General features: G+C 39.0%; 2 protein-coding genes across 3 annotated transcripts in view; one reads left to right on the plus strand and one right to left on the minus strand.

Moving 5' to 3' along the window:
- The window catches only part of ACOX3 (acyl-CoA oxidase 3, pristanoyl), a 31458-nt gene extending 19020 nt beyond the window's left edge, over positions 1 to 12438 (minus strand). The window contains exons 1-7 of the mRNA XM_057365268.1: positions 12263 to 12438; positions 9902 to 10080; positions 8141 to 8374; positions 7072 to 7143; positions 6252 to 6341; positions 5647 to 5790; positions 4710 to 4798 (exon numbers count right to left, since the gene is read on the minus strand). Coding sequence (XP_057221251.1) covers positions 4710 to 4798; positions 5647 to 5790; positions 6252 to 6341; positions 7072 to 7143; positions 8141 to 8374; positions 9902 to 10069 — 797 coding nt within the window. The 5' untranslated portion in view covers positions 10070 to 10080; positions 12263 to 12438. The remainder of the gene's footprint in view (positions 1 to 4709; positions 4799 to 5646; positions 5791 to 6251; positions 6342 to 7071; positions 7144 to 8140; positions 8375 to 9901; positions 10081 to 12262) is intronic.
- TRMT44 (tRNA methyltransferase 44 homolog) overlaps positions 12324 to 18334 on the plus strand; it is a 15827-nt gene continuing 9816 nt past the window's right edge. The window contains exons 1-4 of one of the 2 annotated variants that reach the window (XM_057365266.1): positions 12324 to 12769; positions 14391 to 14508; positions 14874 to 15093; positions 16332 to 16400. In XM_057365266.1, coding sequence (XP_057221249.1) covers positions 12364 to 12769; positions 14391 to 14508; positions 14874 to 15093; positions 16332 to 16400 — 813 coding nt within the window. In that variant the 5' untranslated portion in view covers positions 12324 to 12363. Of the gene's footprint in view, positions 12770 to 12938; positions 13113 to 14390; positions 14509 to 14873; positions 15094 to 16331; positions 16401 to 18334 lie in introns of those variants that run through there. The other variant, XM_057365267.1, reaches the window with a different exon arrangement.

Below are 18334 nucleotides of genomic sequence, written 5' to 3' on the forward strand. Positions count from 1 at the left end.
CACACAGAAAGGTTAGAGTTGAAGAGTTTCTCTGTAACTGGAAAAAATTGCAGGGCAGTATTTTAGCTTTATTTTTTACTATCAAGGCTCTAATCTAAGAATCTSTGCAGCTCCGTACAGTAATGCTCAATAGCAATTACAACATAGCAGTTTATAGACCTCCTAAGCCTAATCTAATGGACTTCATGGACACACAAAGACCCTGCTCTCACTGAAATTCTTAGAATTCAAGTTCCAGTCTTGCAAGGAGCTCTCTGGCTGTTCAGACTACTGCAACTGTCAAGAGCTGACAGAGCTCTGCAAAGGAACAGAAATGGTTGAACTTCATTGCAGATGTGAGGCTGCATTTCTGTGAGTGAAAAACAAGTGTGTGACCAGACCTAAATCTACATTTCCCTGTTTTCACCGACATCACATGCCTTTCAGTGTGAAGTAGYTATGGCTATAGTTTTGAGGCACATGAGCATGACAAAAATGAGGGGATAAGGCAGCACTCTGAAGCAGTGGGACCACGCCCTAGTAACATGCACAGCACTGTATGCACCTACAGTGTCTAACCCTGACTGAAGAAATTCCGTAAGGAGGGCAAAGCAGGGAAACCAATGCTTCCACTGCAAAAATCATGGCTTTAACTTAATCTGCAAACATACAAGATGTATTTGCAAAACACCTAGTTTTAACTGTGAAAGTGTCTCTTTCTACAAGGAATAAAGTATTGATAGTATATTCAGATAAGGTAAAGACAATCACAGGCATTTTAAMACTCATTTTTCTTCTACAGCCATTTCATTGCTATTGCAATTGTTTGTGACTTAGCTCAGAGGATGTAAGTCAAAAAATATTAAACAAGCCCAAGCTTGTTTATTTGGGAAGCAGGACTGATTTTTACACTTGATTTCTTACACCTCTGTTCTTTTTCCTATACTGAAACACTCCTAAGGCCTTGCAGTGAACCAGACCTGGCAAATTATCTGACTGAAGACACCTAAAATTAGGTTTTTTTAAAAAAAGCTTGCAAAGTGTACAAAGATTGACCACATTTTAGTTGCACAAGAGAGGCTGTTAAAGAACTAATAAACCCCATCAATTTTGCAAAGCCCACCATTATCATTAGATCCAATTACCAATTCTTCCTCCAGAAGAAGGGTTCAAAAGACCCTTTTTTCCCCTACCAAGACATGATATAAAATGACAGTTTCGTTTCTTTAGTTCTTCCCTTACTAGAGGTTTTACCTGCTCAGCAAACTGCATACATGTTATCAGTGGTACAGCTGAATGAGTTTAGAACATGTACAAAGATAGGCATGGTAAGCACTTCAGAAATGCAATTAGAGCTGATTTTCATTCTTCCCCATGCAGATTCAGTTGGCCATCATGTACATCTCTGGAGAAGGGAAAGCAGCAATTTGGTGCTAGTTTTAACTGGACATTAAATTGGTTCACCACCAACTCAGTGTCAATCATTTACTCATGTGCACTGAAGTAAAGGGTAATTTTGGCAATGTTCCATCAGCCAAGGTAGACATCCCCCCAAAAAAGCCCAACAAAAAAAACCTCCACAGAAAGGAAAGAAACAGAAGTGCACATCAACACTTACCCAACTCTAGCTTTATGTGTGTGTCACCCCCACCACTCCTTATGCCTGCCAAGCATTTTACTGAAAAGCCCCTGAAATCCCAAATACTCAGGGATTTTTTCAGTAGTTGGGYTTTTCCTCAGCTGCTTCCATTTTGGGTCCTCAGTGAACAGCATATTTCAAAGACTGCCAGAGTACTAGCAACAGGTGGACATTTTAATATTATAAAATGAAGACTGAAGCATTTGCATCCCCTGGTGGCAGTCTGATTTATTTTTGGTAATGAAATATAAAACTAGTCTACACTTTCCATAAGAAAAAACAGAGTTCTATTTTTACCCTTTTATGCATTGATTACACAAATTGTTATAAATTTCCTAGGGAAAGAAAAATATTTTAAAATATTTTACAGTGATTTTGTCTTTTTTTGTCAGGGTATCTGAAGTTATAAGGACCTGCAAACCCCATGTGATTTTTGGACATTTGAATTCTGAAACTATGAGAATTATTTGCAAAGACAACTTAGAAATGGATTTATACTGCAAAAATTCCCACATTACACCTGAAGTTTTTTCAATAATTAAAAACACTGCACTCTGCATTAGGAGGAAACCAGCTTTTAACCAAACAACCCAAGAGATTAATTGTTTTCCAAAGCCAGAAGGGAGAACTACAATCAACTACTCTGTTCTCTTACATGGCATAAATCAACAGCATTTTCAACAAGGCTCTGGAATTTCTTCCCCATGATCCTCATTAGTGCTCAGGAACTTAACTCTCTGCATGCATCCATAATGAAAATTGTCAGCCTAAATTTCTTCAAGCACAGAAATAAAATCAAATGTATCTTTCAGAGATGTCAGACTCTGATCCTCACTGTCACCACACATCCTGAGTGGTACCACATGGAAATAGACCTGATTTACTAAGTGTTCCTAGCAGTTGAACCAGACTTCACATATACATTCAAAAAAACCTGGCAATGCATGTAATRGAGACTAATACTTGTAGTCACAGCATAAGGGAATGTTTTTGCCTCTCCACATGCAGGTCCATGCTTTCTCTGGGATAAACCAGGATGTAAGATTGCTAAATGGCCAAGGAGAACACCTTAACAAGGCAGTATCTGGTGAAATGTCTCCCTGTGAATCCTGACATTTTGCAGATCATGCAACCAAAGGTCCATTTTGTAGGGTGGCATGGCTTGTTGTCTCTGTAAACAAATGCAGAACTTCCTCTCCAGACCTTCATGTACTTCTAAGAGCCAACATCTACAAGTTCTGACACTTCTGACATCTCAGTGTGAGCAGGCAGGTTGCAGAACAAAAATTGGTTCCCTAGTTCTGAGGGCAATGTTGGTCTGCCTTTAACCTTACACCTCTCAAAAAAAATAAGCTGAGGCAGTTCAGGAACACAGGCCCCTGTAGTTTTTAACTAAATGAGGGGTATCTATTGGTAACCTCAGGCTCCTCATCCTTCTGTCTTAATCTGCAAGTGCTGTCTTAAACTTTCTAACGCAGGGACTGTCTTAATTCATACTTAAGAGATCTAGATCYGTGACTGCGGCTCTTCAGACACTACTATTTGAACAAAAGAAGCTTTTAAAACAACCAATAGAAAGTAAACAGGAAGATTAGAATGCCCTATGACTRCTTTAAATGACATTAATGTCAGCTAAGACAAGGCACTCTATTTGACATTAAGACAGGAAATCACTGGTATCTCTTATCTACAGTGTATTTTATGGATTATAATTTAAAATTATTCCGTTATTACCAATATTTTAAGAAATACTCTATTTTTCCCAGTAGATAATGGAGAAATAAATTTAATATTACATACATTTTAARGTCACATAACAAGCAGACTCTTCTTTCCCCTGTTGCACATAAAACTATGTTGCAAATTAAGCATGAACAGCAGAATTTGAAAGAAATTTTACAGAAATATGAAGTTGAGTAACATTCAGATTACTCAGGCCCGTCCTGCTGTGCCACCTGGTGGCTACCAGTCTGTAATGTAGAAGCAGGGAAAAAAATACCCACCAAGCCCAAAACATCCCTCTCTTCCAAGTCTTTCTTACAGTTGTCCTCTGAAAATTAATTTTGTGTTGTTTGGGGTTTTTTTTAAATTAATTTCTCCCGTGTCTTCAGGAAACAGAGWATCGATGATAATGAGATACATAACCAGAAAATTCCTACAACCTTCTAGAAAGTCAATCAAAAGAATTATTTTTGAAACCAGGATACTCTAAGATATCTATAATGTGTTTACTGCAATGGTAGGGTTTGARGGACATTACATATTTTTGTAATGAACTAGATCAACAGGAAGAACTAAATTTGTGCCATAAAGAASTGAAATCCTTCTTTACCATTTTTGGTTTCTGTCTTTATACAGAGCTACGTAACTAATACAAGAGTTCAAATGAGAGTTTTTACATAATGATTATTTTAATGCAGAAATCTACYTCTATTTCCTCACTGTATCTCCACCTCATGAGATATCTTTGGTTAGTAAAGTAGAGACACAGTAAGGTCTCTGGAGTCCATGACTAAGAAATGAAGCCAGGCACTTTTTTATTTCAACTGTACATATGTAATACAGAAAAAKATTAACTAGCCTTCTCTTCCTCATCTGTAGTCTACAAATCCCATGATTTAAGGAAGATACACTGTGTCTCTCCTGGGCCTCATTATTCTTACACCTTTACTGAAAATAAACCTTGACTGTGGACCACCACTAGCCTTCCTGTGGGCTAGAAACCAACAGAGAAAATAATTAAAGGCTTACAACCCGATGGGTGCACAGGCTGATAAAGTTCTTTACACAGAACTTAATGGATATTTCCATTGTTATTGTTGCAGCATCTATAATTCCAAAACTGCCTGGAGATATTCACAGAATACCAGCAGCACTTCACATTTTTAAAAGTGAGAAAGGCTAAAAGACTGTTTATTCAGACAGAAAATAGTGAAATTCAAGGTCTTGCAGTCTGAGACGTTTTTTAGAAATAGCAACAATTTAAAATCACTAGTGAACAGGAGTAAAGACAGAACTGATACAGGGGATCTTTGCATCACTACATTATGATAAATCTAGAATGTCTCTGCTTTCAAATGTATTGACTTACCCATTATCCAACCCATTCAGCCCAATTTTCTTTCCTATGTCACCTACCATCACACCTGGCATTGGTAGGAGAGTTTTTGTATCTCGAATCTGTATAGAAGTGAGAGAAAACACTTTAGTAGTGGAAAAATGAAAGTTATTGGCTGAACTTTCCAAATATTGAAAATATTCCCAACTGTTCTTAAAATTAAAGAAATATATCTGTTTCTTTCAAGCACATAATCCTGGATATAACATGTATTTATGCATCCTCTCATTCAGGACATAGATATTTCAAYGAAAATTACTTTGGAAGATGACACCAATTACATCTCTGTGTTAAATATCCCTTAACACTAATGATTGCTCTCATCAACCTAGCACTGAAACCTTCTTCAGGKGCACACAGATACAGCAGGAACCACTGGATCTTTTATGTAACAATGAGCTTTGGGATATTTCCCAATTCTGTAACAAACTCTGTTCAGTCTGCAATTAGCTCATTTTACTATGTACAAGTTTTCGATTGCATTCACATATTTTCTGATGCCTTTAATCTTATAAAATGATTTGTGGTAGAATTTCAGATTTTATGCATATCAGCCTGCAGCATTGGCAGACATAAATAATTTTAAGCCTCATGAAACACTTTCAGGACTTCATGTAACACAGATGAGTTCTAACTATGTAAATACCATGATTATCTGGAGACTTTTCAGCTCTTCTGTATTTTTCAGAATCTTTTGCAGAAAACTGGTAATTTTTGTATAAAACTGGCTCTACAACCATCATAAAATCAGTGAACATTCCAAAAAAAAGTACACTGGTTACAATTGCAGTAAACTGTGAAGGCATTAGATAAAGAATCTGCTGGTCAGGTATAAATAACAGAAAGTCTTTAATTTGAACTCACTCCTCCCCAAAAGAAAAAAAAAGGAAGAGCAATGTTTCTACCCTACCTGTACAATAAAGGAATGTAATCCATGGCACTGTCCATCAGGAGTATACAGCTGGGCATACAAAACTGCATGAGTGGCATGTTTCCCCATATTACCAACCCAGAACTTTGCAGCTTCAATGTCAGGAGTATTGATGACAAATTCCTGTAGCCAGGAAGGAAAAGTAAAATTACATAAATCATAAAAATCAGTTTATTTTTTTTCATTACCCTGGTATTGTTTTGAAAACATTCATTAACTGCCAGGATTTTATTCTGTACTGCATTCCAGCAGCTGAGATTATYGTTGCTTGTCGTGTTCATCTTCGTAGTTAGGAAAAAAAAGCAGCGTTTTAAAATCTCATCACCTCATTGTAAAGCCTGGAATTCAGCCTTTTTAATTGCTCATTTAAGCAGTTAAAAACAAAAGTAAAGCAGGTTAATGCACTGGAAAGTATTTCCTATATCTTAGGTTAAACTGAGATATGAGCTCAAGTAAGAGACGGAGAGGGCTGTTTCAGCTGTGAGAGCTGAAGCCTGTGCAGGAACCACAGTTCTTACAAAAAATTTCTTACAAAACTTCTTACACAGTTTTGCATGGAAAGGAAGTGTGCATTAAGGACTAACCTGAGTGCTAGGATCAAATGTGGCCATAGTCCGTATGCCCTTGGTGTTAGTTCCGTGGCTAAGTTCAGTCAGAGCAAAACATCCAAAAATCTAAATAAYATGATATAAGACACAGTTCAAGACAACTTTATTATAGTAAGTAAAACCACAAAACTTTCAACTGATTGCAAATTCAGTTGTTAGAAAGTAACTTAGTAAAAAAAAACCCAAAACAAAACAGAAAGCAAGAAAGAGCCACAAAAGCACATAGCTCAGTTTGGGTGGACTCAGAATTTTTATCTTGCAAAAATCAAAGAGGGTCTGGCCAGAGAGTGAATGCTGCCCACATGGCCTAGAACGGCAAAACTGTTGAGGATTAGCACCTTCTGTATCAGGCAGGCTGCATTTTTGTGCAGGGCACTTGGTCCTCAGTCTCCATAGAATTCCATGTGATATTTCACTGGCATTGAGACATTATTTTCCATTTTATAGCATTAGAATGGAATTTTTATGGCAACATGTCAAGATTATGCATATCCTAGAAGGATACTCTTAAATGACTGTGGACAGAGACTAAATTGGTGTAATGTTATCTCTATTGTCTTTTGGGAAAATTTCCCAAACTTTGTCTTCATGTTAATTTGGACAGTATAAAACATATTCACCAAGTGGTTTATCAGCTAGCAGTGAGGATAGTCAGAGCTCAGTGCTTGAGTTTGCTCCACGGTCTTTTCTTTTGCTACTTAGAAGTATCTAGGTACAAAAAGAAATCGGAAATAACACAAAAGCACAAACACAATTCATATGGTGTCCATTTCTCACAAGTTATTAAAAAAATTACCTCCATCTTATAAATTTGTTTCAGGATGTGTGCAAACCTCGTAGAAGCACTCATAATTGGACTTGAAAATGACTGTAAAAACAGAATTATGAATGAAATCAGTGCCCTGTGATGAAATGCACAAATTGCACAAGATTTGTAATAGTGACATCCAATAAAGAGACCAGGGGAAGTGGGCTGCAGAGTAAACTATAATTAGACTATAACTARGGAAGGTAAGTCAGGATTTGATTTTGTCAAGGCTCCTTTAAAGAGGACTGAACTTGTCACAGCTCTAAGCTGTTCAAGCCTTCATGGCAAACACTTACAAACTTTCCACTTGTCCTTAATGATATCCCCTTAGGTAGAAGAAAACTTAAAAGACTATTTTAATTCATTTTACTGCAGATGGATTGGGAACTGAAGGTAGCTCCTTCAGGATCAAACAAGAATGCCAATTTGAAAGCTCTCTTCAGTTTTCCTACATGGATATTCACACAACAAAACTCTAATTCCTAGACCTTCCCTAGCCATGTGAATAGCAATAATTAATTAATTCAACTGACATTGTTTGACCAGCTATGTCAAGTATTCTTTGTGAGAGAGCCATATGGGAAGCAACTGATTAACAGAATCCAGCCACTGATGTCAGTGAGAATGGTTTCCACTYCTTCTGGATTCTGCCTCTAAGCCACTGGGGCTTGAACAAGTAAGTTTCTGATACCTGCAAATCTCTAGCAAACACACAGCCACCAACAACCAACTTCTTCAGTGCTACTGCCTTAGAGAGGAGGCAAAGGAGTAGACAAAAGAAGATGGAACTCTGGGCATCAAAAAGTTTTTCTGTATCTCTGTCTGTACTGTTTCACCTTACTTTCCAGGTGGGATTCCAGTGGTGACAGGGGTTTAACAACAAAGATTACCCACATTTCTGATTCTTTTAAACAGTTAAAACTTAAGACCATTTTTGAGAAAAAAGGATAAGGAAAAGATATAGTTTTAGTAAAACAGGCACAAAGCAACAGAATTATGGTATTAGAAGTCACTGAAATTCAAACATACACCACTATAGCCCTTGAACTGTACTTACAAGACCATGTAAGAAAAACTGTAAAGTTGGAGACCAGTCATACATTCCTATACAGACCACCAGAATAAGAATCCTTAATGGGTTCTCTAGGAACTCTTGCTGAGTAAGAAAGTCGTACTCAAAGAGCCTTTTACAGCGCAGGAATGTCAGCTCCTGATATTTCTCACGGCACAAATCTTCTCCAGGATGATGTGCAAAGAGAGGATCACTTTCCAGAGCAGAGAAGATTCTGTTCTTGATGGGGAAAAAACTGACATGAGAATGTTAACCTGAAAGCATTAACAAAATCAGGTAACTTTCTTATGGGATAACGCTGGGCCTCAAACTACAATAATTTGCTAAAAAGTATAAACTTGCAATGCAAAAATTCCAGAGAATTAGAAAAKATATTTTAATAGTCTGACATTACACRTACAGCTCATGCARCTARATTTTATGAAATCKCCTTGAYCATGAAGTGATTCACTGATTCACTCTGAATGCACAAGAACAGTATGGTAAAACTCACTCACTTTGTACAGCAGCTTTATTATCTCAATATATGAAGCTGCTGGCAGAATCTAAGGGGAAAAGTCTCTCAGTCTGAGGATAAAGGTAAAACTCTAGGGGTTACATTTAAGTAGAAATATGCTGTGATGGTAAAGCCAGTAAGCTACCACAACTGTTCTGTTCCTAGGTAAAGTAAAAAAATGGTTCCATTTCATGGAACCATCATATGCAGCCCTTCAATGTGGGAATGTGCATTTTTTTAATGCTTTAATTTGGATCTTTTTTGTATTAAATAATACATTATGGCATTTTTTATCTCAGAGCTGTGTCTTCAAGATATCCACATCTTCTTAATTACATTTCATGTAATTTAGAAAAAATTGCAGTGCCCTAGGCAAAATCTTTTAAAAAGGTTTTAATACTCCCTTCCTCCTCTCTGAAGGGAATGACACACTAAGAAGGAAGAAACCTAGACTTCCTGTGCTTTCCTTTGAAAGGCAGTCATTCTCTCTCCCTGTATCAACAACACTACATGCCCACAAAGCTTTGAAACTCCTTTAGACACAGAGCACTTGCATTTTTTTCTGTGCTCTAACACCAGTCAGATGCAAAACCAGGCCTTTTTGATTTCTCTGAGCTACCTGCTTGGATTTTAATAAATACAGTGAAGATTTGAGATTAACTGCAGAATGAGACATGGGGTGGAAATGCATGACTTGGAGGTGTAGGGGGAGAAAGAGCTAACTTTCTGAAGATGTTGTAGACTTACATGGATTTAAGCTAATTTCTTCTTTATCCTCGTTCGCTTTCAGCAAGGTACACATACCAATCTCCAATTACAATGCCACATAAGCATTAATGCAACCACAGAARATTAGAGGTAATTACGTCAGGTCAAAATAAGGCAGAAATACTGTTTGACAACAGCTTGAACTTAGCTCTCCTTAAATGCATTGCAAAACCATGGGATATATGATTTAATGACATATTAAAGAAATATGATAGAACATAGCTCTTTGTCAGTTTGAAATGAACACTCAAGTTCTGAAATGTTGTACCTGTCTCCCCTGTATTGATGCTCAGTAATTAAATGAGCTTTACGAGGAGATTACTTAGAAGTTCAGCTCTGTTATGAAAATTGGACGTGCAAATCAAATTTCTTCATGCTTCATATTTAGAGTATTATTAACTATACTCCCTTTAAAAAACACATACATACTTTTACTGACATCTCCACAATTAAAACATGATTACAGTTCTTGCAAAGTTTACCTTCAGCTGAATGATATCTTCACCATCTATGAACACTGCCATCTCCTTCCAGTTGAAGGAAGCTTTCTTACGATATCCAGAAAGTGGGCCTTTAGGGARATCTGGTAGCAAATCATTCCATGAATTTTGGCTGGCAGTCATTTTTTTCTGATCCAGTGTGGATGGCATTGTTAACTAAACTGCAGCAAATAAAAGACCAATCACATACTGAAGCACACAGATGCCTATTTTTAATAATAAAAAGAAGTTAACTAGAAGCCAACTAAAAGCTTGCCCTTCCCTTTTTATAATTCAATTGGCTTGATACAAAGTAAGAAAAAAATGCCTTTGATCCAATGTAAATTAATTACGTGGCCTTTGTTACTAACATACGAGCTACGTATCAAACAGGGACACCACTGACTATCACCATATTGTGTGATAAGAAAGGGAGAGATAAAAGACCCAGGTGAGAAAATACCACATCTTAAATAACAAAAGCAGCAAGGCCYCATGAAGTCTGCAGACTGTTGGGGGCATCTATGGGTCCGGCAAGAGTACGACAAAACTGCACAGATCCTGCAGGATTTCACTGTCAGTAGGTACAACTGCACTCGTTCAGGAGAGAAGGAGACTCTTGCTTTTTATTAGAACCTGGCCCGAAAGAGTAAAGGCTGATGCCTCTCCTGCTTCCAGAAGCTGGTGTCAGAGGGCCCTCTGCTGCTCACGGCATATCCAGCGATTCCTGCGACCACACAGACGGCAGAGATCTCTGCTRTGCTTGGAAAGCGCAAAAGCCATCAGGCAGGGCAGCAGAAGTTGGCCATGATTTAACGGGACTGACTGAAAGAAGCAATTCAAAGGTACAGAAAGGACATCCAGGCCAAGGGCTCGCTCACTATGGAGTTTCAACATAATAAGGTACAGAAATGACTTCTTTAGCAAGTCTGGTTTTTTTTCATCTTTTTTTCTCCTCATCATCTTGATACACCTCCTTGATACCATTCCTCTTTCAACCTTATCTTCTATGTAGGTCATCCTCTAGTTCTGGACAGTAAAAACTTAGTAGAAAAGAACTGCAGGAGAGTATTTCTGCATGTGACTTGCAAATCAGTTCTAGGGAGATGCAGCTCCTCCTACTACTGAGTAACAGGTTTGGAAGGGGGTAGCGGGGTTGAAAGACACTGAGAAAGTGTTCCACTTCCAGCTAAATAAACAGATATTACTTTTTGAAAATAGGAAAATTAGGCAGAAGTTGGAGGCTTCTTGTAATAAAGAAAAAAAATACATTGCAATATTGCAGCTGTTGCATCTAATTTTATTCATATGGCAAATCAGTGATAYTGCCCAATGAGAAAACCTAATGGCATATAAAAAAAAACTGTACTTAATACATATTAAAAATTCTGACTTCACACACTATTTCAATATAACTTGCTTGAGTGAATCGTTCGAAAACGAATCAGGAAATCAAAATGGGCGGTTACAATAGGAAAGCAAGACCTGATGGCCTTAAAGAATAACTTCAGTGCTAATTTCAGCCTTGCTCTGGAATTTTGAAAGGTGTGTGAAGCTGGCAGTGAATAACACGTTATTTTAAATTTGCAAAGAACTACTGCAGTTTCACAGCAAAATGCTGAGTTGGAAGTTTCCAGCTGGAGTTTCCAGTGAAAAAAAATGCTCCTGCTAAAAATCCAAATTAATACTTGGACAACAAAACCGGGACACAAATCATGAGAGCAAAGGTCAGTTTTCAGGGTACTATCGTCAATTATCTTGCGTAACAATGACAGAGCTCAGGACTTGGTAGYGGTCAAGAAAAATGACACCGTACYCTTATTCTGCGAGATGRCATCACCMGTGTTTTATTTTATTTWATTTTATCTTCTAGCGGCTCTGCATTTCCCAGCAATCTGCTGCTGGCAGCCGCCCAGAGCAGGACAACCCCGGGCAGGGGAAAGGAAGGGCACGAATCGCTCCTGCAGGAGCCCTGTGAGGGGTCACTGCACAAGCGCTGTGAGGGTCCCGAATTCACGGCGGGGCCTCGCTTCTGCTCAGACACGGCAAAAAGAGATTATATAATGTACTATTTGCTACAAACTGTACTGAGACGTCTCCCTGACGGGCCGGGCTGACTGTCTGGGGGCAGTCCCCCGTCCCAGCCTGGAGTCCGCCCTGAGGAAGCGGCTCCGCACCCGCTGTCACAGCGGCGCGGATCTCCCCCAAACACAGCTGCAGACACAGTGCCGACCCTGCAGCCTCACACCCTGCAGGGAGCGAGCAGCTCCCCGTGTTTTTAGCCGCAGAACGGCGCCGCAGCGCTTTCTCGTTGCGCTTGGAGCCTCACAGCCGCAGGCCAGAGTGAGGGGACGCGGTACGTACCTGCGGCCGCTGCCGGCTCCGCCTCGGGAACTGACGAGAGCAGCCTGCGACGCGTTCCGCGTTCCGCCTCCCGGCGCGGCGGCAGCGGCAGCGAGCGGTGGATGGGGCTGGTGGGGACKGCGGCCGTGCGGGACCCCGGCGGCTCCGCGCTGCCCCGCGGCTTCTGGGCGGCCGTGYGTGTGTGGCTGGAGAAGCCGCAGGTGGCCAACAGGCGGCTGAGCGGTGCCGCAATCCAGGCGAAGGGCACGGTGCCGCCCGGGGCGGGCGGGGAGATATTTCSATCCCTCGCCGGCGCGGGGTCAGCCGGGGGTGGTGGGGGACAGGAGGGGCGAGCGGCGGGGGCGGCGGAGCTGGGGCGGCTCTGGAGGGAGGTGCGGGACCAGCTGCCTGTGCTGCCGCCGCCCCTCGCGGCCTGGGGCGGGCCTGGTGAGCTCCGCACCGTGCTGAGGACGCTGCTGCCGCGGGGCCGGGCCGCCGCACCCCCGGCCCAGGAGCTGGCGGTGCAAGGTGAGCGAGGACGGTGTTCTGGGGGCGGGAGACCGGGCTGTGGCGTGTGGGGGCCGGGGCTGGCGGTGCAAGGTGAGCGGGGACGGTGTTCTGGGGGCGGGAGACCGGGCCCGGGCTGTGGCGTGTGGGAGGCTGGGGCTGGCGCAGACCTCTCGGAGACTGTCTCGCAGATGACAGAAATGCCCCTTTTTTCCCCMATTGCCTGTGGGAGCGAGGATGGATTTTTGGCCTGATCGTGTGCTTTATTTTTACCCTTTGTTGTTGCGCTACATTGAAGGTTCAGCAGTTGAAATACAAATTACAGAGCTCAAACACCTGAGACGCTCAGCAGCTCCTGCCATGAGTAAGCTGCCCTCGCATAAACGCTGCTCGTAGTGCAGRCCTAATGACAGGCTTGGAAGGAGTGAGCAAAGTGTTTGCAAATGCAATTACTGAAAAGAGTAGGCAGCTGTGGCATCTGCCTGCACAGGTGGAACTGTGTCGACTTTCTTAATGTTTAGTATTGCTTAAGAAAGAAGCTTAKCTTGTTTTGTTGATTGCTTTTTGTTGTTTTGATTTGGTAATACTCTGAAATAAATCCTGATATAAAGAAACTAGTGTAGGGTAGAACTTAACACCGTTTTTAAGATAAATTTGGGACAAAATGTTGATATGGAGTAAATGCTAATAATATGTTGGAAAGAATCAGAATTCCAGAAACAACTCGATTTACAATTCAGAAAGACTGGTGGTCGTTTATGGGGTAGACTTGGGATTGCCTTGTGGCCTATGATTCTTAYCTGATACCTTCAAAAAAATTGGTACCATAAAAAAAGGTATCTATTGTAGTTTTGATTTATTTTTTCTTTTCATATTAAGATCATCAAAAGATGCATTTGAGCTGCATCTAGAGAGCCTATCTGTAAGAAAAAGCCTAGGAGAATTTTTTAATTAATATGTTTTAAATTAAAAAATGCTAGAGGTAGAACTGCTAAGGATGGGACAAGATAGCAGGAGTTCATGTTTGCTCTGTTGCTAATAATTCACTCTTGTGTGTCTCACTCAAAAAACTTTGGAGTCARTTGAAAATTGATTATGCAGCCAGAATAGCATTTTTAATCACAAGAACATTGTTTTGACGGTAATTGAAAAAAAAAATTTTCAAAGCTGAGAACTTAATAAGTTATTCTGAAATCACCCTGGGTGAACAATAGCTAAAAAGRTTTTTAAATTTTTATGTGAAGTACTACTGCATACACACCTGCTTCCCAGGACTCTGGATTTACTGGGGACATGGAAAAGCAGCAACCATATACTAGAAAAATCTCATTGTTTAGTTTTCATTTTATTAAAATAGTTAGGTTTGATGAAAATGAATGTTCCTACTGATGAGTTGAAGATATTTTGAAAACATCATGCAATAGAAAGCTACATTTTGACAATTAAATCATCTAGTAGTTTCTGATGTCAGGCACACCAAGCAACAGAYCTATTCCCTAGCATTATGGTTCTTTCTGTGTTGTCTTAGGTCTTACCTCACTGTTTTGCACTGAATGTAGTAAGGAGGCAGAAATTCATTTTGGTGCCAACCAGAGTGGGTTGCAGCATGTAGTAATAAACCCCTGTTTGYTTATCTTTTCAGATGATTACAATGGAACTGTGACCTTTCTGCCTTTGGAGGAAAACACTGAAGGAAAATACCTGATTAAAAAGTGCAATATTTATCAAATTCAACTTAAACACCTAAAAGATGAAGAATGGTAAGTGTGGGAGTGAGAGAGATACAAGCAGTGAGTTATTGCAATTATTTAGTATTGGTACATAGGCAATTTCAGTTTTATAATTTTCTGCTTGATTAGTAAATTACAGTATTGGTRTGATGTGAGTGTTCTGTAAAAAGAAACATCTACAATACTCAGAATAACATAAAGCAAACCTGTTTCACTTTTGRATGTATACACTGACTGTACTTGTGTGAGGTCTAGAAAATATATGCCTCTTTTGATCATAGTTTTATATCTCTGATCTGCTAATTTTCTCCACTTAACCACTGTTTTCTTGGTCCTTGAGATAGCTGAAATAATGAAATACTGTATTTATACTAAGTTATTTGTTTGTTTTTAAGGTCTGTGTCTGTTGTAGCTCCATTTCCAGAAGATTGGTTTTCAGATGGAATTGTGTATCCCAAACTAGCATGGCTTGGAAATGAACTTTTGTCCAAAATGGCTAAATGGTCTGTGGAGCAAAAGCCCAGTGAATTTAAAAGTACACTCTCACTCATTTCTGTTGCAAAATACAGTAGGGTTTATCAAGACCTCAAGGAAAAGTACAAAGAGATGGTCAAGGTAAGTTTAGATGTAAATGTGGTAATATTATCCTTTCTTCTTTTTTTTATGTTGTGTAATGAAATTGCTTCTTTCAGTTAATTCTTTTTTTTTAATAAAAGAAGCAATTAAATTGGAGTGTATGTTTTTTTGTTTCATGTTTTGGGTTGGTTTTTTTTTTGGTATGTAGGGAGAATAAAACAATTTAGTACTTGGAAGACCTTAATCGGAAAAGTAAGATTTAGAGCCAAATTCACAATAAATATTTGGAGGAGTTAGGCATTTTCCAGGATGTATCCCTTGTGATAAAAAGGAAGCAGTAGGTCTGTGGAATAAATAATAGATCATCCATATTTTTGACGGCACAAATAAAAAACCTCCTTCAAAATCTTTGGATGCTTACTTAATATGTGTTTGAGTTAGAGGAGCAGTGGCGTAATTTTTTTTTTTTAATCCTGGAGATCCTGAAGAGCAGCAGAGATAAGCTTAAGTGCTGTATGAAGTAATGTCTGTATTCTTACAAACTTGGCTCTAGCTGCAAGCAAAAAGATTGGTAAATGMTTTTGTAAAACATACAGTGAAAATACTGGAAGGTTTTACTGTTAATATTTCTGTACTAACAGGAAGATACATAGGAGAAGAGAATTGGACTTTCTGGAAAGGCAGTGAATCAGTCTTTAGCTCTGCAGTAGAATTGGYGGTGTTGAGCATTTTAGTCTTTGTTTCAATTCTTCATTTACAAAATTACACTTGGGAACGATACTTGAACTTTCTGTCATCCTACTTCTGATTTTCATTCCTCATGTGCTGTTGTGCCAGGACAACTCCAGGTCTGTTATCTTGTGAAAATAAATGCACAAATGTCCATKTTATCAATATTACACAGGTGTAAGATGAGAATTTTTCWTKTGAGAAAGTTAAGCAGRAGATACATGGTCTGTTACAAAACARCAGCAGCAGTTTACTTGTGACCTGCACATGTGGAGCCATAATGTTCTTAGAAACTTTATTGTTTGGTGGAAAGCAGACATTCTTTACACCATCATTCCTTTGGGTGACTTTTTATATTTTTGATAAAGTGGGTCTTTGTATTCTCTGTSTATATTTTAATGAGGTTAAAATGCAAAATCTGTGAAGTCCAGAAACCTGTTGAAGTGGATAAGTATCCAAATTGCTGTGTCTGAGCATTTTTRAAGGTTATTTCAGATAATGCAGAAAATGCATTTTCTCTACTTTTTAATCTGTTTATTTTCCTGAAGGTTTGGCCTGAAGTGACAGATCCTGAGAAATTTGTTTATGAAGATGTTGCCATTGCCACATACTTGCTGGTAGGGATCTGCTTTACTTAATACGCTATAAAGTTTTATTTCCTAATAATAGAAACCTTTTCTCTGAAGGAGATCATCTTAGAGGTAAACAAAAACTTCTTTGTGAATATACGACAAAAATTTGAAGTCTTCTGTCACAGGAAATTTATGATCTACATAAACAAGATTTATTTATTTCTAAGTGAAGAAGCCAAAAATACTGATGTAGAAGTGGTTAGMTGGAGCATTTGGAGATCAGGATTGATTGTTTTATAAATTTTCCTGTTACTTGTTCATTTTATGCTAAAGGTTTTCCACTGCTGWGCCCTTCCCTGATAAAATTTCAGCTCAAATCCCATCCTCAAATGTAATAAGGCCAACTGCAGATGCTAGGAATGCTGATAAATGCTTGGTGCAGTTTTCTCAGGCAGCTATCTAGTTAACATTTTATGAAAGTTCTGCCACCTGCAGTTACTATAAACTTCGGGTTTTTAAGAGGCATCAAAATACATCACTATGTAGGCACATAAATATWTTTGTCTGCTATCCAGTGTGGTAAAAGCATGTCTACCTTGGATTATACTTGTAGCATCTTATCTAAATCAGAACTTGTAAGTTAGCTCATTTGAAGTACTTAYTGAGGACCAATTAATTTTGATAATTAACTGTTTAACCCCTTAGAACCTTAGATACTGGCTTGTGGACAGAGCTATGTAATAGACTCATCTTTACCATTTTTACYACCATGTTAATATTGATGTTGAAAATTAAGAATTTAGTTGTAGCCACAAGAAAATTCTGGAGGGATAGCATTTTTATACACATATGTTTTGGTTTAGAGTGGTTGTATGTTAGCTGATATAGCAGTAGTTTTATTAAAGTCATTCAATATACAGCTTACGTAAGTGAAAACTGAAAGTATGATRTCAATAACCTAACCTGCTGCAAAATGTTCAGGTATTTATATGATGGTGTATGAAACTCATTGTTTAGAAGTACATTAAACTGGTAGTTAAGTGAAAGTAGGCCCAATGTTATAATGGGGTTTTRGCATCTACATGTGACCTCATTTTACTCTGCAATCATACTGAGRTTACCCAGTGCCCAGGGCCATGCCCAAGGACACAGCTGTTGAGTTTGTGTTGTGACAAACTCTGCAGGAATTAGAGGATAGGTATCATCTGTGAAGGAGGTAATCAAGGATTTCTGGGACGCTGTGTAGATTGCCAAAGTGCAATCATTTGTAAATCTAAAATCAAAATTCATGATATTATCAGACTCTATCTTCAGCCTCTTTCCCTCTAGCAAGACTGATATTCAAAAGTGACAAAGTTACAAATACTAATTTTCATAGTTAAATACTGTTGAGGATTTTTGCTAGTCATAGTGAAAAATCAGAGTGCAGAGTTGGGAATGTGTGGTCTCTGATTTCTCATTGAAGGAAAAAGAGAAACATCCATTTATGAATTACATTTCTATGTAAAAGTAACAATGTGTGTACAGGTCAGGAACTCGAATTTGGCTAAAAGCTTTGGGGTCCTGTTAGGTTTTGTAGAATTTGGGACAGTTAATTTGCTAGGTTAATACTGTTGCTTTGTTCAGTAAAAAGGGAATCACAATTACCAGTATATCACCAAGTGGAAGAACATTTGGCATTTTATTTTCAGCTCTGCCACCAATGCTTACTTTAATACAGTGGATATAAATGCATCTGTGGTGTTATTTGCAGAGACACTGTTGGAATTGATGTCATGCTTCCCTTGCTTCCCMCTGTTCTTATCCTGCACCCATTGTTTTAGCAACTGATGGTACATTTATTCTCATTCTAGCGCACTTGTAAAGACCTGATTATTTTCAACTCCCAGTAACTCAAAAGGGAGTGGATGATGTGCCTACAGTTAGAAAACTATTGATATTTTGCAACATAATTCTTGTCCCGCTCCATGAACAGTGGG

Source organism: Malurus melanocephalus, unplaced genomic scaffold, assembly GCF_030028575.1.
Source record: "Malurus melanocephalus ecotype Western Australia unplaced genomic scaffold, MMel_1.1 scaffold_50, whole genome shotgun sequence".
Classification (NCBI taxonomy): domain Eukaryota; kingdom Metazoa; phylum Chordata; class Aves; order Passeriformes; family Maluridae; genus Malurus; species Malurus melanocephalus.